The sequence below is a fragment of the Camarhynchus parvulus genome, chromosome 1A, assembly GCF_901933205.1.
Source record: "Camarhynchus parvulus chromosome 1A, STF_HiC, whole genome shotgun sequence".
NCBI classification, from domain to species: domain Eukaryota; kingdom Metazoa; phylum Chordata; class Aves; order Passeriformes; family Thraupidae; genus Camarhynchus; species Camarhynchus parvulus.
In genome coordinates this window covers 45,875,571-45,896,497 of record NC_044586.1, presented here as the reverse complement: position 1 = coordinate 45,896,497, position 20,927 = coordinate 45,875,571, and the positions used below count along the sequence as shown (strand labels likewise).

Below are 20,927 nucleotides of genomic sequence, written 5' to 3'. Positions count from 1 at the left end.
TACTCTTTTAAGGGGATCAGGTTTCTAAGGGATGGTCTGAAAAATCAGTTTTTGAAAGTTGATTGGAATGATACAAACTTTCAATTTTCAGGTTGAATTATGGCCTACATTTCACAGAAATGTTCTTGTAGATTCTTGTAACAAGGAGCCATAAAGGCACTGGGAAAAAGTCCCCTTGAAAGACTGTATATTGAATGAAACCATGAAAAAGGAGCTTGATTTAAGAACTGGAAATCCTTCATGCAACAGACAGAGTTTAAAACATTGCCTAATGTTTCTTAACTTTGGTGTTTTTTACTTCCAAACAAAGAATGTTATATTATAATCCTGTCCATGCAGTTTGAAAAATAATTTTCTGATTTGGTTTATGTATAATTTGATTTTTGAAATATTACTGATAACTCAGAATATCTCTGGAAAGGTTATACACACACCTCAGGAAAGTTCTATTGCAACATGTTTCCAAGCTTAAAAATCTCCCTTTCTAACTCATTGACACAATCACTGGAAGTTTCTTTTCAGGAAAAAAAAATGCAAAAATATAAAGGAAAAGGAATTCTGCAAGTGTTCACTTGTAAGAATATTTTTTCATTGCCTTGTTTTATAGCTAATGCTTAGTTGACTACTTTTTGATGAATATCTTACAGAGTTTTCTACAGCATAAATAATAATTAAACAACAGGTATTATGCCATAGGAAAGTATAGTTAAAGCAAATTCTTCAATTTTGTTTGCCGTGCCATTATTTTGCCAACACAACTGAAATAAATCTTTTAAATTTTTCAGTTGCTCTCTCTTTTTGTACACTGGGCTCTCCTGCAAGATCCAGCACATCCATTCCTGTGCAATGCAGGGGCTCACTGAGCAGTACACTCAGGAGGATTATAACCCTGTCTTCTGAATTTGTGAATCATCACCAATAAACCTGAGACGCTTTAATTTGTTAAGTGAAATTCCTGTTTCTATAGAAAGCAAGACAAGATAATGCATCCCACCAAGGTAGAGTACTTCATCAGAGTAAATAATAACACTCAGGTTGTTCCTGGAGCTTGAGCCTGCTAGGGAGGAAATAACTGACTGCTGCACAAACCAAGGAGCCTCACACAGACAGGAAGCAAACCATTTTATATACAGGAAGAAGAGGACTAGAAGTGATCCAGGTGGTGGGGCTGAGACTGAAAGTGACAGGCTCATATGACTATGAGAATGTTGAAGTCAGCCTTAGAAGACCTACTAAGATGCCCTTGGCTGAACACTTGTAACTTAGCTCTACTGGGCTTTTTGTATTTATATCCAAAATTAGGCCATTAGATTTTAAGTGCACATGTCCAGACAGGAGCACGTATCCATTCTGCCCAGGTGCTAGGCTGGGCAGGGCTGGGCTGACGGAGCACAGTGGCATTGGCATATTGAGCCCAAGGTAAGGTCTTCCAAGATGCAAAAGACAAGAGAAAGAGCTCAGTGTGATGTTAGTGATGGAGAAAAGCTGAATCCTGCTTATTCAGTGAGATTTGGATTGAGTTAAAGCGGAGGCAGTGGACAAAAGGGTGAGCTCACACCAGTGGGACAGCAATAGAGACTGCTGGTCTCTCACACCCAGCAGTGCCCTAATGGAACTACATTCTCACTGAATACACTTTCTGTGTCAAAATTTTATACAAGTAATTCCCCAAAGCATTGTGATGTTCTCTGGACCTATCCACTAGAAAAATGTGAATTTTCTGAAGGATCACACACACCAGCCTGGATACCAGTACAATGCTGGTAAAGTGAACTGGGAGCATGCAGAAGGGGTACTAATTTTAAGAGATTTATTTTCTCTTTTTTTTCTTCTAAATAAACTACAAAGTGAACAAGAAACCTACATAGCTTATCTTAGGAAAAGCATAAATTTAAATCCAAAAAATATATATAGTTTAAACCATGGTGGTCTTTTTTTCATTTTCTCCATGTTTTAAAAATTGTCATAAATATTTTTTGTGCTGCCCATCACCGAAGGAAAGATCTACGGGGGTGAAGTGGTTTTGGGACATAATCTTGCCCTGTTTCAGAGGGTGGATAGAGCTGTAGTTATGTACTCTCTGTCAGTTTAAATGCTGGTAATCATAAATAAGGGAAAATGAAGCTGTTACCTTGTGGTTTGTAACAGGAGTTATGCCAAAATATTAATTGCTGGATGAATTGTCCAGTATCCCTGTTGGAGTCACCAACCAGACTCCACTAAGCTGAAATCTCTGTTCTGTGGGAGCATGGTGGAGACAGAATATATAAAGATCAGGAAAAAAGAAATGTTAGCTCACATTTAGGCAATATGTGACTATTTCATTCTCTAGAAATTGAATTGTAAATGGGGGAAAACCCTGTAGTTAAGGTAAGATACAAACAGTACTAATGATAGAGTTTGTCCTGAGAGTAAGTCAGAGACAGGTAGGAGCTCATGTTGGGACTGTTATTTGAGGAAGATTTTTTCTGTATATTGAATAACATGTTTTTAACTAATTAAAATGTTTTATGTGTAATTTCTCCAAAAATATTTCAGTGTAAAAATAGTAAATGTTTCTTTTTAACAGTCGAGAGAAGAAGAAGGTATAATATTAATTACCGAATCAAGGAGCTTGGCACACTCATCCCCAAGTCTAATGATCCGTGAGTTCAGCTGTCTTTCCTATAATAATGTTTATAGTATTAATACAGGAGAAAAGAGACAGTTGTGAATACTGGCTATAGGATTGAGAAATGGGATACAAAATCTTCCATACCAGGTCACTGGCTCAGATCAGGCTGTTGAAGTAACAAACCTTTGACAGATTTTTTGTGCCTGTTGAAAAACTTATGTGAAAGCATAATAATATGAAAGCAATTTCAAGGTGTTTAAGAGAAACTGCCACTTAAAGGGAAAACAAACAAACAAACAAACAAAATATAAGCCAACTAACAGAAAGTCCATCTCCCTGTCCCTGAGCACAATTGTGTGGTGTCTCTGGAGAAGGAAGCAGTGGTGCTTTCAGCTCTTGCCATGGCCCTCTAGTGGGATAACACAAAATTTATGTTGCCACTGTCTGCCCTCAGACTAAGAGAAAAAAAAAAAATCAATTTAAGAGTCTGTAGACTGAGCATTTTTCAAAAGTCCTCAACTCATTGCAGGGAAAGCACCAGTCCTAAAATGCAAGGATAAAAGTAATAATTGCTATAATTGATATAATAATATCATTTTATACTAATGCGTATACTTACAGAAACACAAAATGCATATTGCTCGAACTATATGTGCATTCCCTTAAAGCTTATATTTGTCATCAACAGGAAAAAAGCTGCCTTGGAGAAAAGCCCATTGCAGGATTAACAATAACAATTCAGAGTGATTTTTAATGCAGAACTTTAGCCTTAGATTTCTCTTGTCACTCAGGGAAGACTTAAGACAATGCAGCAGCATGATTGTAACTTGCATAAAATTGATTATACAGATTTTGTCTTTGTCATTTGCATGTCAATACAGATGTGCAGGATACTTCAAATGAAAACATCTATTGATATTTCAGCTTTTTTAACCTTAGGACTAAGAAACTTTTGATTACATTAAGGATTTCTGCAACAATACAAAGCTGTGTGAGGTTTACACAAGTAGAAGGTTGGCTTTATTTGAAGTGAAGCCACCAGAGAGAAATTTAACATACTGCATCCATTTTAGGGAATTCACAAACTCAGCTCCTTCTGTAGCATCCACCAGAGATTGGATAAATGGGCGTGATTTTTTGTTATTAATATGGAATTAGGTGTTAAAGCTGAATTAAAAGCACTTTAAGTACCTAAATAAAGTTTTGGACATGTGATCCATTGCAAGCAGAAACTGATAGAAGTGTTTTAATTTTGCTGGGGCATCTTTCAGTATTCAACACCATTTGGGCAAGTAATTGAAAGATTTCTCAGAAAAACAGAGGATGGCACTGTTGGTTTGCAGCTATAAAGCAAAAATAGAAACTGGTAATACTGCAATTAGAGATGGGCATGGGGTACAAATTCCAGTTGCACTTCTTGATTGCCTATAAAGGTGTTTCACCTACATGTTTTGGTCTGGATTCAGGTTGACTTTGTGAACTTAATCAAAACATTAATACATAGAGTAATCATTTAAGCTGTTCTTAAAATGATTTACCTGGCCCTGCAGTTTTGCTCCAGTAAGTGGATGGTGGACCTCACCCTCAGTTTTTGGTGTTGTTGCCTGATGAAAAAGTTTCAGGTATAGATTCTGAAATGATTGCCTTATCTTGTTTTAGTTTGCAAACCCATGACTGAGTTCAGCAGCGTGACCAGACCCAGAGTGGTTTATGTTTACAAAAGCACAAGGTGAACTTAAGTATCTCACATTCTAAAGACTGCTGTCTTCAAAAGGCTGATAATCAGTACTCCTTTGGAAAGCAGGCCTACTGAAAAGCTTTTAAGTTGGTGCTAAGAAAAAAAAAGGCATCAAAACCTGCCGGGCTTTTGACAAACCAGTTTGCAACACAATTTTGCTATAGCTTAGTGCAAGGATAAATTAATTCAAAGAAATATACGTAGTTGGTTTTGGAGTTTTTTTTGTATTTGTATTTTTAGGCAGAAATATAGTAATTTGAAAATGTTGTTTTACTGGTTGAGCAGATCAACATTATTATTACCTTTTGGTATGGTCTTGTTTTGCCAAATCATAACTCAGCATCCTTATTCTCTCTTTCAGTTCTTGCTTTTTACTTCATAGCACCTTACTGTGCCCCCAGTCTGCCCCCTCTTCTTTGAAAAAAAGAGATTTATCATGGCTTACAATACTTTATCTGTAACGTTTTATCACACATAGCATTTTTGCCTCATATTGATTTCAGAAGATTCTTCTTAATGTGGAAACTTAGCTGTAAAAGGAGAAAGCTTACTGATGCTTAGACTAATGACAGTGAAGAAAATCAGCCTCTGCACTGAAGAGCAAACACTACTATAACTAAGCCATTGTGGTTAGCATGCCTGTCCCAGATGGCTCGCTTCAAGAAGATTACATTCAGAATCAGAAACAGAAAAGGACATTTTTTTACGCCATTTGGAAACCTTTTGTGATTTATATTTCTTAGAAGTGCTGTGTGGGGTTTTTATTTCACTTTTGTTTTGTTGGTTATGTAGTGAGCTTGTTTGGCTCCTGCAGAGTTTCTGCAGGGACTTTCTTTTGACTGGATTAAACCCCTATTCTTTTCACTTTTTTCTTTTTTCCTTAATTTAATGATGAAAAGTGTGGATTACATTACCTAAATGAATGGGTGTTTTAAGTTCCCTTCATCAGCATTAGAAAATGAAGATAAGTGTAAGTTACAAAGAACTATGACTCTTTTGTTTAACTTTCAGTGCTTAGATATCCAAGTGCTAGATGATTCAGAAATGCAAATCAGTTTTAAAGAACAAAATTCAAAAATAGAATTTAAAAATGCCAGAAATACTCAGTCATATTTTGCTGAAAAACTCATAACCTGCTCCTTTAATTATACCTGCCTTTCTATTTGTGTTCAACCTTTCAGAATCCAACTTTTAGGAGGTTAGCAGGATTCCTTATTGTGATGGAGTCTGGCAATGCCTACACAAGAACAGTTTAATGGTAGCTGGACTTAAATTCTCAGAAAGCTAAATGAGAAAAAGGAATTCTGGTACTGTTACAGAGCTGGAATATTAAGAGAACTGCTGAGGATTTGGGCAGAAGCAGTGGGTTGCTCTCACTCTTTCCTTTCTGCTCTCTGCATGATTTACCTGGGCCTGACCCATGTGCTCTCTGTGGACAGACCCTCTAGCAGCCAGCAGGGACACATTCCTTGCAAAGGAGAAGTTTGTGTACACTCATGCTGTTATAAAGTGGAAACTTGCTGCCTCGTTCAGAATAAAACACTTTGCAATTGTGCAAGTCCTCAAAACAAGTACAAAGTCCTTCCAAGTACTTCTTTGAGCAAATTTCTTTAGTTTAAAGATAATTTCTTGGAAACAGGGAGAGAAGTGTTCTGCAAACACAGTTTCAACTTTGCAAATGTATTTGTTATTAGTTAACTGGCCTGTGTCTGGCAAACTCTGTAACTATCACACTCTCTCAAACACTGCTTTTACTAATTAGTTATAATCTTAGATGACCACGTGCTCCCATCCTTCCTACAGGAGTTCAGCTTCTGTTAACTAGTGAAGCTCCTTTGACTTCAACAAAGTTAAATTAATGGAAATGAGCTGAAGATCAGTCTCTTTTCCATGTTTCATTTCTCCAATATAGGAAACTCTACTTGGTGAGAGTTACATGTTTTGTTCTGGGCATTTGAGTTTTGTAGAGAGATTCAGATGATAAAGTTAAGAGGAGACAGGATTCAGAGACAAATAAAACATAATGTGTTTTTTACTTTTTAAAAAATTTGCCATAAAAATCTTATTATTTTTGATTGGCCCCCGTTAATTAAACTCACTAACATGTCTGTGGATTAACAGAAACTTCAAATTACCACACGGACACACAGGAACAAAGAAGTAACCCTCCTTTGCATAATTTCTGATGACCAGACTGGCAAAACATCTCACTGCTTTCAAAAAACTTGGCTTGAATATAAAATTTCACATGTATTTCAGAATTTACATGACGGTGCCGTGCATGCATTTAATAAAAATCATGATTAAGAAGACAAATGCCAAAAAAACAACAGCAGAAAAACACTGAAAACCAAAAAAATTCAGACCAAAGCAAATTAATAGAACTGAAAGATCAAAATGAAGAAAAGAATTCCTGCCATATCTGAAGATCAGTAGGTGTATAGCTAAGTTTTTAGAATCAAAACAATTAAGAATGAAAGTATTTTTTCTGTTTTCATACAGAAACTTCCAATTAAATTAGTAACAACTGCTAGTGATTCCTCAATTTTTAAAGGTTCTAAAAATGTCTTTGTAGGGTTTTTCATTTCAGTTTTTACCTCTAAGTGCAATTAACAAATCTCTAAAAAGCAAAAACTATGATTTCCTAGTGACATTTTTATAACTTTTCAGGTAGTTTTATTTACACCCAATTTAGAATTCATTGTTTTCAGAGAAATAACAGAAAACAAATAACTGAGCAGAGAAATTCTGAATTCCTCTTATGCACTTCTTGTGCTTTGAGTTAATCAATTTTCAAATGTTGAGTTGTTTTTTCTTCCCATCATAGATGAATCTGCTTGCCTGCCTGGTCTGTAAAGCTAGATGCACTTCAGACTATCGGTTTGCAGGAATCTCACCTTTACCAGACCAAATTTGCCTTCATCCTCACCAGTTGCATTGCTGCTCTTCCAGCCCTGCACATCTGCACAGAGCCTCTGCTGCTCTGCAGCACTGTCCTGTGGCTGCAGTCTCTGGGCTGCAATGAGTGAAGAGTGCCTGTGATGCAAAATCAGCACAGACACCTCCAGGATATTCCTTAGATCCTGGTAAAGAGAGACACAAAGTGAAATACATGTTGACTTCTAAGGTCATCAGCTGTTTCATTTGCTATGTTGCCTTCAGACACTGGAAGAACTTCAATATTTTTCATTTAATAAGAATATTCTTCATTTAACCAGTGTATGTACATATGAGAAGTGATGTAGAGCCATATGTGGGGTATGCACACATGCACAGGCACATACACACGTGTATACAGGTTAAAGAACAGTCTCTTAAATAACAATAGTAACCTCTGCATTTTTATCCTAGCTCTCCATTACAATTTTGCCTCTCAGATCTGTAAATATTACCACAAGAGATATTTATCCATATGTATCTCATGCAAAAGCTGACCAGGTGTATCTCTCTGGTAGTTTGAATCCAGGCATTAGTCTTTCAGTGAAGATTTATTCAAAACTACGAAAAAAATTACCATAGAAATAAAAGCTAAAACTATCAAGGAAACATGAACTAAAAGTAAGCCATATCACAAGATGATATTAAGTGTACTATGAATGAATCTCATCAAAAAATATTCCTAATACAGTCGTGAATATATGACTCATTCATATGTCAATCAGAAAAATCAACCAAAAATAATTTGGTCTTATTTTGAATCCATGAATTTTTTTTGGTGAAAACACAATTAAATATTTTCTAAATATGTGATATATTAAAATTTTTCTGCTGCTGTTACATTTCCTCAATTATTTCCATTTTTCCAGCTAGGGGTTTATTTCTAATTTCATAGTACTATATCTTTAGGTTTGGAACATCAGTTCAAACCTGTCTTAGTTTTGTTTTTAGCACTTACTAGAGATTAACCTCATCATCAAGGCAGACTGTGTTTCTCCATACAGCATATATAGCTCATATCTGAGATGGGAGTGGAGAATCCCTGTTTGAAAAGTTCTTGTCCTGGTAACTTTATTTATTTTATTTAGCTTCTTTATTCATGAGTGGTCTGGCATAGACAGACAGACACTTTACTGCCTTTCCAACTCCACTGCAATTTAGCCATAAACAGAGACCTCTCAGTATTTTTACCTAACTTTCTAAAAAGGTGTGGTGGAAATGAAACTGTGACATGGTGATGGCAGTCAAAGATTGTCCAGAAAATATGCATACTAAAAGCTTCCTTAACCTTTTCAGTTTGAACACAGGTAAGCCATTTGAGAGGAGAATGTCCTCTCCTAGGAGGGCGCCTAAGGGATGCTGGCAAGAAATTCTGTCCTTCCACCTGCTCAGGAGGTACAAGGACAGGAAGGAGAAGGCAGAGGCACTGCCAAGACATGATTCAGCCATCATGGGACAGATGTATTCTGCTCTTGGCTCCCAGTCCCACCTCTGCTCTAGCTTTTTGACCAGGCGATGTCTAAATCAGAATACATACCCAATTATGTTTTGTCTTTTTAGACAGTAGGGTTGTAGACAATAATTATTTTCTCTCTGACCTCTTCAACCTTTAATTCCAAAAGCTGTGCATTTCTAGCCTGCAGCACTGAGAGGAGGCGAGGTCCCTGTGTTCAGGAGCCTCGCAGTTTGTGTGTTGTCCAGAAGTAACTGACATTTGAATTTGAGCACTCTTGGATTAAAAAAAAAAAATGTTACTCCCAAATCTCTAGCAAATTACCTGAATGCTGTGGCATGGTTAAACACTGTCATGCTTTATCACAACTAATTTTGCATATTCTTCTTAGTGTTTTAAAGTTATCAGCTCCATAATGTTTTGTCCATAGTAAAGCATCTGGAAAATCTGGGTGGTCTGGGTCCCTACATCCTGTACCTGCCTGGCTTTTGCACTATACCTTCAGGAGATAAATAACTGCAGAAATCTCTAAGGATGCTTAGCCTCATGAGGGGAAGTGGAGGAGCAGGCACTGATCTCTTCACTCTCATGACCAGTGATGGGACTCAAGAAAATGATATGAGGCTGAGGCAGGGGAGGTTTAGGTTGGAAATCAGGAAAAAGTTTTCACCCAGTGGGTAGCTGAGCACTGGAAACAGGTTCTCCAGGGAAGTGGTTATGGTTCCACGCCTGGCAGAGTTCAAGAAGTGTTTGGACAATGCTCTCAGGCACATGGTGTGACTTGGGGTGTCCTGTGTAAGGCCAGGAGTTGGACTCACTAATCCTGATGGGTGCTTTCCAACTCAGCATATTCTATGATTCTATGAATAAGCGAAAGTGATAATAGCTGGGCATATAATTAATTTTTTCCTCCATAAATGACAGCATGTAAATATATGTCTTTGGAAGAGGTATTGAAAAAATGCTTGTCCCACCCAACATCAGATTCTTACTCGTTCTTAACAACAGCTTTGTGTTGCTTTGGGACCAGAAGCTTGACCAACCTTCTGCTCAGCCTAAGCAACTTGCAGTGAAGCAGATAGTTTGGATAAAGCCCATTTAACTGTATATTTAATGCAGTGAACCCATCCAGCATCATAAAATATTGAAATTTATTAGAAATTAAATATTTTTAGCAAAATTCATTATTGTTCCAAGACCTTACCTAAAAGACTGCATAAAAATTTGATAAATGGATACATGAAAGTCTTGGACAGTTTAATTTGAACAAGTGCTCTGTTGCTAGTGAGGCTGCTTGTAAGCTGGAAGTCAAACCATGATTTCCTGAATGATGCACAGTTTTAATCTAATTTTTTTGCAAAGGTTTTATTTTGAGTTGGGGTCTGCTTGTAGCTGTAGATCTTAACTTGTTTTTGAAATTGTTTCAAGATTTTTGAACATGATTTTTGTCATTCCCTAGCCATTATGGTTATGAAAGTGTGATTTTTCTGGTCTGTCATCAATGAGGAGCGGCAGTCAGCACAGACCATTTTTTTCTCTACAAGCATAAAAGCAACCTCATTAGTAAGTCAGGTAAAAGGAGTAGTATATTCAAAATGATCTTTAAAAATTTAGGCTTAAGTCCTCAGTAATGTATATTTCCTAGTTCATTAATGCAGAAATACTGCACATAGATTTTAATCTCAGAGTTAATAATAAAAGCAATTTTCACTAAAAATATAAAAACTGTAATGGTAGAATCATGATATTGCATTTAGCTCTCCCACAAAAAGTCACTTTATTACTTTCTTTTGACACTTATTTTCATTCTGGGATTAATTTTACTATATAAGGGCTTCTTAACTATTCTATTAAAATTTCCATTCAGAAGCAATAATATCTAAGAGTGAATAATAGTCATGTAAATCATTATTTCATATTAATGTAAAAGATTTTGTAAGTTCTTATGAATTCTGCTGACATGCACAATTGTGAAAAGGTTATCTCTACATTCTGCAGTGATATGCGCTGGAACAAAGGAACTATTTTAAAAGCATCGGTGGAGTACATCAAGTGGCTACAAAAAGAACAACAGAGAGCCAGAGAATTAGAACACAGGCAGAAGAAATTAGAGCATGCTAACAGAAGACTTCTGCTCCGAATTCAGGTTTGTATAAGCGTTGCCATAAACTACAAGGCTTTCTCAGTACTTATCCCCCATTAAATTTTGTTAATCTATATAATTTTTCCTCAAATTACGTTTATTAAAAATAAATTGACTTTGCCTTTTTATTTCTGTGTATATTGGGGAGGGGGTATTCTTTAGATTTCTAGGAAATCTCTTTGATAATTATACTTTACATAAAGTAACTAGTGGAAAAGTAATAAAGTATTTGTACAAACAGTTTCATTATGCATGTATTAGAAACAAAGACAAAAAAAAAAGGAAATAAGTATATTCTTGCAGCCAAAAATCAATGCTGGTCACAAAGTTCCCTTCAGTACTTTAATTTTCCCTTTCAAAGTATTTAATGCATTAGGCTCCCCAGTAAGACTATCTTATGTTATATCTGCTTTTGACACTAAGAGGTAGAATATAGCCTTTCATGGCTTAAAAAGCAAGATTCTAATATAGACACACACCTATGGAAATGGGATGGGTAGATAGGTAGATAGACATAAAACTGATCGTCTTACATATGTTGATTTACTTATATATCTGTATAATATAAGCATTATCAACTAAAGAATCTTCTTTTTCTCTGGATAACAGTTTTATAATGAACTATCAAGTTGCAAAATTTTTCTGCTACCTTCATTGAATTCAGTATGCAATGGTTTTAGAGAGGCTCTCTACCTCTTCTGCTCCCATAGAATAGTTGCTTAATAACAAAAAGGGATATAAAAACACTTGGCAAATTTTCTTCAATAAAAAATTTTCATGCATGATTTGTATACTTTCTGCAATGGTTCTGAAGAGACTGTTTTCTCTTTTAAAATTGTTGTCTAATTATTTGTGTTTGAAATGTTAGGAACTGGAGATCCAGGCACGTGCACACGGCCTTCCGGTCATGTCTTCGCTCAGTGCTGTCGATTTAGCTGCACAAGTCATCAAGCAACAGCCTTATCCAGAGGAGAACTCTGTAGACTACTCTCAACAAATGCCTCTGGTACATGGACAAAATTCTGATGTCTGCAATGGATCTACAGCCTTTTCCGATCCCCTTTCACACTTCACGGATTTGTCCTTCAGCGCAGCTTTAAAAGAGGAGCAACGGCTAGAGGAAATTTTATTGGACGACACAGTGTCACCATTTGGAACAGACCCACTCTTGTCCTCCACATCTCCAGCTGCATCAAAAGAGAGCAGCAGGAGAAGCAGCTTTAGCACAGATGATGGAGATGATTTATAAAAGCAGAAAGGGTCTAATACTTCTCTAAACACTTGTTAAAAGACTTAGTTAAACGTAAGCGTGGTGCTTGCTCTTATTTTAAATACTTATAAGGAGAGACGCTGTAAGAATCAATTACTACATGACAAGGATTTCAATCAGCCCTTACTTCACAAGAAAATAAGACGGACATGAACCCATATCACTCTGCCCCAAATTCACCCTCTGTTCACAGCCAACATTTGCATAAATCTCTCTTCACTGGGAATATTTTTACTGTCATTCCATGACTTTTATCAGTACTATGAAAATGGTTACCACAAAAGAATACCCATGCTGCAAAACTGTATTCAAACTCTTTTCAATCTGCTCACACATTTCTCTGCTACAAATATGAGGTTTAGTAATTTGCTAATTTCTTTATTTTTTTATAACTAAAAATTCTACAAAATGTGAAGCTACAGAGAACTACTTAAGCTGGGAACTGTAGAGATGTTACAGGTTTTAAAATCTAAAAATGTCAGATGGTAATGCTTTCACGCAAGCATGAAGTTTAAACTGTGTGGGCTTCTCTTTAAAAGGAGAAAATCCATTAAGCTTTCTATGGAATGCCTTTAGTTTTTTTTTTTTTTTTTATTTCTTTGGTTGGAAAAGGACACTCTTTTTAAGTATCTATTTTAATGACACAGAATAAAAATGGAAACTAATGCAATGACAGTGATTCAAATGAACTCAGACAGAAAAAGACACAGCATTGCAGCAGAAAGACTGTGTGGATATACAAGACAGCACAGACACTCCATGTTACATTTAGCACAATTTAAAACAAGCACTACTTGTGACAGTGCTATGTCAGCTATTTATTCCCAGAATATTCAAACTGTGTCCTTTTTTATATGGAAGAAATTGGAATTCAGATACAATACTGGGTTGCTGGATGACACTTTCAGTGTCCTTTGATGGCACAGTGAGGTTTTTGCAAGGGGACTCTATCTGTCTATGTGCTTTTGATCCATTTGGAAGCAGAGGGAAATTACAAGATTCCTACTGCATGCACTCTAAAAAACAAGAATTTCATTTCATATTTGGCTTTGGACTCCCTGCAGAAAAGCTTGAAAGGAAGACTTTTCAAACTGAAGGCAATATTCAGAAACACTGATGCGATGCACTGCCTCTCATAATCTGCTTGCTAGGAGGGGGCATCCAGAAAACCCACTTCTATACATAGACAAATTCTGGAGAGTGATGTACACTCCTAAAGAACATTAAGTGCAATCATTCAAATTGTAATATTAAAACATAGGAAAATAAACTGGAACAGGTTCTTCATAGCTCTTTCTCAATCAAAGCCAAAATATCACATTAGGGAATAGTCGTGGTTTAACCCCAGGCAGCAACCAAGCCTCATGCAGCCACTCAGTCACTGCCTGGCCAGGGTGACCGGAGAGAGAATTGGAAGGGCAAAATCTGGAAGGCTCTTGGGTTAAGATAAAGACAGTTTAATAGGGAAAGCAAAAGCCATGCACACAAGTGAAGAAAAACAAAGAATTAAGTCGCTGCTTCCTATGGGTAGGCAGGTGTTCCACCATCTCTATGAGAGCAGAGCCCCATCACACCTAATGGTGACTTGGGATGTCGAATGTCATCACTCTGAACATCCCCCCTTTCTCCTCCTCCCCACTTTAAATACTGAGCATGATTTGATATGGTGTGGAATATCCCTTGGTCAGTTGGAGTCACCTGTCCTGACTGTATCTCCTCCCAACCTCCCATGCACCCACAACTTCCTTGCCAGTGTGACAGTATGAAAAGCAGAAGAGGCCTTGGCTGTGTAAGCCCTGATCAGCACCAACAAAAACATCTCTGTCCAGCACAAATCCAAAATACAGCCCCACACTAGACACTGTGAAGAAATTTAACTCTACCCCAGCTGAAACCGCCACAGGGGTTCTGTAATGACTCAAAATATGTTTCAAAAGTGTGTATTAATTTTGCTGTCGCTGAGCCTACCTCACTTCAGAAGTGTCATAGGTTTGGAAACAGTAAGAAGAGATCAAAGTGGATACTTTTTGCATGAACATTTTAAGTTTTTAAAAACGTACTATCCAAAACCAGAGTAATTTTTTCTTACAATTGCCTCTTTTGTTATTGGTACCTGGCCCCTCCTAATAGTCCTTGTGAGGTTTGTGTTCCTGCCAGGCCATAGCACATGCCTGGCCAACCCTGGCAGTGTCACAAGAGTTTCATAACTGGAAAATTAGCAGCTGGATAATAAATCACACTCAGATGGCTATGAAAGATGATGGTCTGTCCAGTTTCACAAGAATGTTTATAATTTTAGGAATCTCAAGGTTTTCTATGAGTTTGTGCAAACTACTTGGATGTAAGGTGACCTGTAAGCACAGACCTGACCATTAGAAGAGGCTTTGATACACTCAAACGTCATGGATAAAAAGCCACAAAACAGACACATTCTGGTAATTTTCTTTTGTTTTGGTTTGGTGTTTTTGTTTGTCTTTTTGTTTGTTTGTTTGGTTTGGTTTAGCTTTTTGATTTTGGGTTTTTTTGGGGTGTTTTTTTTTTTTGGTTTGGTTTTTTTTTTTTTTTTTTTTGCACTTTTTCTTTGTTTTGTTTTTATAGCATATCAGAAAGACAAACAAGTATTAACCAAAGATAACTGGATATAGGACTGACTGCCTATTTTAATTGGGTTAATTAAAAGAGGAACCACTTTGTCATAGTTTTGTCAAAGACAATTGCTAATATTGACATCTGAATACAAAACATGATGAATTAAAAGTAACATTCATGCCCATATTATGTCTAGCCTAGTATGAGTATTGTCCATTTCAGCAGATGAAAGGAAGGGTTATTTGGTTAATATCAAATGCCATTTGTCCTTGTACTGCAGTTTCTACTACATTAGTTTTAAATACACCAGTGTGGATTGCTCATAATGGAGAAAAAGAAATTAAATATGAATGTATTACATGATTTTCCCATTGAACTTTTACATGTGAGTTTGACCATACTTCTGAACTATACTGACTTTAAATAACATCCTGAATTTCATCACTTTTATAAGCACTGTTCTAAAAAAACATTATAGTGCATCCATTAAATTTTTTAAAGTTGATTTTCATTCTTCTGACAATTGCTTCAGTCTAAGGCACCAGAATTTTTCTCTCTCTCCTTGCATGAGAAACTTAAGATAGTCAATGCTCATTTTGCAAGGCGCTGTATTGCATCTATCATTAAACATATTCAGGCCATCTTCCTGCACACAACACCCCCAGCTCCCTTGCCCAAAACAATAAATACATCAATCCTCCTGGGTGTTTACTATGGCAATGGTATTTCACCAAAATTGCATTTTTCTCTAGTAGGAAATCATCATAATTAGTATTTCAACAAATAATTATAACTTGGATTACAGGCTCACCCTTGAAATTAAATGGTGGTACAGCCTGCAAAACCAGACTAGGACATTCTGGGAATTAAGAGATGTTGCTGAAGGTATTTAGGAAATGCATGTGCTGGTAGTCACATCCCAGACTTTCTGGAGTAAACACTCCCTCTCCCACCACAGCCTTGGAAACAATGCTGGGAAGCTGAGAGGACTTCTAGGGCAGAGCCAAGGCCAGTCCTACCAACTTCTGCAGAGGAAAGGGATTTCATAACTACGGGGACAAATCCTGACATCTTCTGTCAGGCAGAATTTCTTTGCTGTCCATGCAAGTTTTATTGGGCTGAGTTGTGGTGCAAGAAAAATACAGTTTTTAGTTATTTCCAGCAGAGATCTGTTTAGTGAAGTCTCATGAAAGAGATGCATAATATGCCCATGGCTCTGGGCCGAGAAAAGAATTTGAAGTCTTGCAGATCTGGACCTCAAGCAGGGCAGGGGGTAGAAGAACTGGCTATTTTTGTCAAGATGTATTAAATGAGGAGTTATTACTTGTTTTCAGTAACAGCTGTTCAAAGCTGGTGGACATATTCCTACAGAATCCACAAAACAGCAGACTGGTAATTACACAAACAGAAAGGGAGTTGAAATATTAACATCCTGTTTAATTCATGACATGAATATAGATGCTATACTAAGAAAATAAAACTAAATTATTTCATTGTGCACAGCATGGATAGTATGAAAAGGTACAGTAAGTGCAAACAGTTTTAACAAACAGAAACGCAGTTGCTTTATATAATAAAATAACTAAATATAATTCAGTTGCTTAATCTTAATAAGAACATTGATATTATAATGCTTTCTGAATTTAATAGAACTGTATATATAAATGGAGGATGTAAAATTATTGTAATTTAAAATTATGTTGTCTCTTAGATAAGTAAAGGCATTTACATTGCTATTATGAGTCTGTAGAATATTTTTATAATAATTGCTATTTTTCATTGTTAACCATATAGTATCTTGTTTTCTAAGTCATTGTATGCAGACAGAATGTACTTTATTAAGCACTATATATGCAATCTTTTTACAATTACATTTTATACTTGCGGGCATTTTATGTTTATTGTATGAATATAATTAAAGGACTGAAATGAAAACATCTTTTTCATGTCCCTTGTGAAACTTCACTGTCCAGACCCTCAAAAATGCCACCAAAAGGCAATCTAGTAACATCCAGTAAGAACATCTGAGATACCTAACAGACAAAATACTTCACAACAGCTAAACATTTAGTCCATTATGATTCATCATGATCCAGCAGCATCCCATTAATAAAAATAATTGATACATTCTTTAATATGGTCTCCTGCCATCTGCTTATTCCTGCTGCTAAGGCTTTGATTTATGGAAAGTGTTTTCAGAATGTTGCAAAATTGCTAGCAGGCATGATGATATCAGTTAAATCACTAAGAAGCTCTACAAAAACCTTTTAATGTACTAGATGTTCCCCAGACAATCTAGGATAAACAGAATATTGTATTTTAAGATGTAAAACATTTTTTAAAGCTGATAATTTGGTACATTTGGCACTTAAAGATACTCACTTAAGGAAGTTAGTTAAGGTTTCAGATTTCATTTTGAATTTCTAATATCAAAAGTGCTGCCTTCTTTAGAAGATATTTGGTGCTTTCTGTGCATGAAATGATGCAAAAGTTGCTGACTAGTAATACAAATTTCAACTAGTTTTGTAATAGTTTATCATTTCATGTAAAACAGTGCTCATTTTTTTGTGTACATCAGATAAACATTTTATTTGTACTAAAGATTTCTTCAGTCTCTTTATTTTTTCAAATAATTAAGACACCCCTATCAGTATTAAAACTGAATATTATTCTAAATATTATTTAAAGTTCAGTGATTATCTATGGAAAGAAGCTTTGCTTTTTTCCATATTTATTATGTACTTAGGATTTGACCATAAAAGGTACTCAGCTCCTTTGTGAAGGGACTGAAAGCCCCCACTTTGCTTTGTAGAAAGCCAATGCTCATCCTGTTCAGGACTCAGGGACTTAATGATTAAATAAACAATGACAGAAAATAAAACCAGAAGTTATTTCAGAGATTATAAAAGCCCTATATGATACACTGCTTGATTAAAAGTAGTGATGTTTGCAACTGACAGACAAACGGATTTAATGTCAGCATCATTTGTGGTGACAGCCAATGGGAGATTAGAGGAGAATGTATGAAGTTGTGATAATAATCAGATCAAAAGTCTAATTATAAAGGAGACTGCAGCAGTGAAGTATGCCAAGGCTTATCGGTTAAATCACTGGTACCCATCAAGTTAAATATATACCAGTTTCATTAATTGGCAACCACAAGACAAGTGTTCTATATTCAGAGTGGTGATGATTTTGATATAATCCACCACATTGTGGTTAAGTATATGATTCATGTAATAAGAAGAAGGTGCCTCCAGGCTATTGTTCCTACCATGGATTAAAATTTACATATTGCTTCTCCTTATGTCAAAACATCTGGTGCCTGCAAATGCTAACATTTCGTTAAAAAGTTTCACAAGATAGGAAAAGTGGATTGGAAATACTGCATGTGAATCATTCAAGCATTATAATGGAATAAGAAGCTGAGTTATGAACAGGCAGATTAAACAGTAGTATAGTCAAAGAGATTCATATGCTTATGAGTTCAAGACAACACTTTGTATGAGAAGGAGAAACGACTCCAATCATAGAAATAATCAGTGAGTTTTTTTTCAAATGTCACTGAGATATAAAATCTCAGACTCTCCAAACTGCATTTTCCTGCCCAAATAAGATCCCTGCGTCTAAGCATATATACTTAAGTGCTAAGATTGTGTCTAATACATTAATGTAATTCATGCTCTTTAAGATGTCGGCATCCTTACCTGCCATGAAGTTTCCTGACTCTTATATTTACTTTCCTATTTTACAGCAGTGTATATTAGGGTTGAATCTCAAAAGATTTCATTGGCAAATTATCTTAATTATCTTGCCTCCTTGGAAAACCTATGAGTCCTTACATTAGCACCTAGGACTAGACTTGAGATCTTTTCCCTTTGATTTCCAGGAGGGACTTAAGATATTAATTTTCAGTTATTGAAATTTTGTGGGGTTTTTGGTTTTTTGGGTTTTTTTGATGCTAGGTTGTCAAAAAAGTTACACACCACAGATTGCTGTGATTAGCAGACACATTTCTGTTGGAAACTTTCCTCTGTGTGAAAGGAGGCAATAAACAGTGTTTTCTGTGAAGGACCTTGATTCAAGTGATATCATATCTATTAATTTTCTGGAATCAATGCATAAATATTTCTAGATGGATGTTTTTCTTGCAAAAGAGGAACCATTCAAAAAGTAGTGGCTCTTCAAAGTGCTTTTGAATTTTTAAAACATAATCCTTGGATTAGAAATTTACTTTCAGGCTTCTAGAATTCTAGAATGTAACATTTATGTGGCCTGAATCACCACAAAATTGTACCTCAGGCATGACTCAGGACCCTCAAGTGTCTGTGAAACTGAGGCAGCAGGGACAGCATTTGCTCCATTGTGCAAACAGTCCCACTGCCAGAAGATTCAAATTAAACTGGTGGTGAGCCCCATGGGCCCGTGTCCCCAGGGAAGGACACCTATTCCCTGTCTCACTTTCCATCTGGGTTTCTTCTTCAGATGGCTGGTCACAGGGCTTCTAATCATCCTGCCTCAAATCCAGAGCTGGGTCACTTTTCAATCCTGCTGACATCCAACAGGTTCAAAATCTGCAAGTATAATACTGACATTACACGATCTGGTATTGGCCCCTGATACAAGCCAGGATTTGGCAACATACTTGAGCTCTTCTGCAGACCTCCCAGACTTCTGAGCCCAAGGAGATTTGAACAAGAGGGCAGCCAAAATCTCAGACCAAGAGTACTCCCTCCTACAAACCCTCTGAAAACATTAACTTTTTTTAAGGGTGGTTAACAGGAGTTTTGGTGGGTTTTTATTTTTAAGAATTTTACCGAAAAACATGTTTGTACATTGAATTTACTCCTAATGAGCCTGTCTTCAGTTCCTAAAGATTCAAAACTGTTTAAGTTTGATACTCAGAATTTGACAAAAATGTGTTAGCTAAAGTATTTTACATACTGTTCCAGGAGTAGGTTGAGTTAAAGGAAATATTTCTTTTGAAAACATAATGTGACAACCTTAAAAGTTCTTAACATAATATCTTTTTATCAATTAATTTTTCTGTGACCTGGGCACCTCGTGTCATTAGGGAGAGGAACCTCAAAAAAAGAAATAAAATTGTATTTCTACAGAGCCACTTGGAAAATAAAGGCAATAACAAAACTAATTGCAGAAATACCATTCCATCATTTCCTCTGGAAAATAGTTTCTACTGTAGAACAGTTAATATACAGAGCTAGCTTGCTATAAAAACAAACTGACAAAAAGCAATTTAGTCTTACTGCAAAGTAAAGTAAGGATGGTCAATTTTAAGCATGGACCAGAGAACTGGCTCCTGCAATAAGCACCCAAGGGACAGTGTCTCAGCTTGGAAATTTAAACTCCAAATTACTTAAAATTTGCTCTTTTGCAGTGGGCAGAGAATCCTTCAGGCAAGTGAAAGCAAAACGTGAGACAACTGAAGTTAAGGAGCATGGAAAACAAAGCAAGATACATTCTTGATCCCAAAATGTCACAAATGGGATGTACACCCAAAGGAAGATCTCTGCTCAAGGGCAAATATCATCCTGAGAAGCAGGCAGAGGAGTACCAGGCTGGGCTCTGGCAGAATCTGTCCCTTCCCAAAGGAAGGTAGCTTATTTCAGTGTATTTGCAGCTTTCAGTAGGGTAAGTTATGAGTACCCCTTCTTGCCCACCTCTCACATTATTCTATTCTCTCCCTCTTCAAACTCTGCCTCATTCTGAAAGATAAAAAATATTGTCCCCTCCCTTCTTCACTGATCTTCCTCCCTAAGAGCCCGGTAGAAGTGTGAGGAGCATCAGCTCCTGCTTCTCAGGGAGCAGCTGCAGCTCCAGGTGAACCTGCCAGACCAGTCAGTGCTTTAACATGTTGGTAGCTCTGAAAGAATGTGAATATATTACTGATGACAAGTATTTATGTGATTATTTCAAAAGGCCAGATTGGGTTTTTAGATATCTTGATCTTAAAATTACTGAGCATGGGGGTAAAATAAACATATTTGCCCTTTAAGCCTTGTTGCTTCAGAAGAGCTAATTTAGTTTTGATGCTCAGTGTATTGAAATCCAGTAAGACATAGATATTTGCTTCCCTCAGACCCCTGAAGTCCCAAACTGGATGGTTGTTGGCTTCAGGCACTCTTATTGTTTCTAGGAGGTTCTCATGGCCTGCTAACCTTG

At 36.5% G+C, this 20,927-nt stretch overlaps 1 protein-coding gene across 1 annotated transcript in view; it reads left to right on the top strand.

Moving 5' to 3' along the window:
• The window catches only part of TFEC (transcription factor EC), an 86,646-nt gene extending 74,455 nt beyond the window's left edge, over positions 1-12,191 (top strand). Inside the window, exons 6-8 of the mRNA XM_030960170.1 lie at positions 2,570-2,645; positions 10,741-10,888; positions 11,754-12,191. Coding sequence (XP_030816030.1) covers positions 2,570-2,645; positions 10,741-10,888; positions 11,754-12,134 — 605 coding nt within the window. The 3' untranslated portion in view covers positions 12,135-12,191. The remainder of the gene's footprint in view (positions 1-2,569; positions 2,646-10,740; positions 10,889-11,753) is intronic.
• The last annotated feature ends 8,736 nt before the right edge of the window (positions 12,192-20,927 follow it).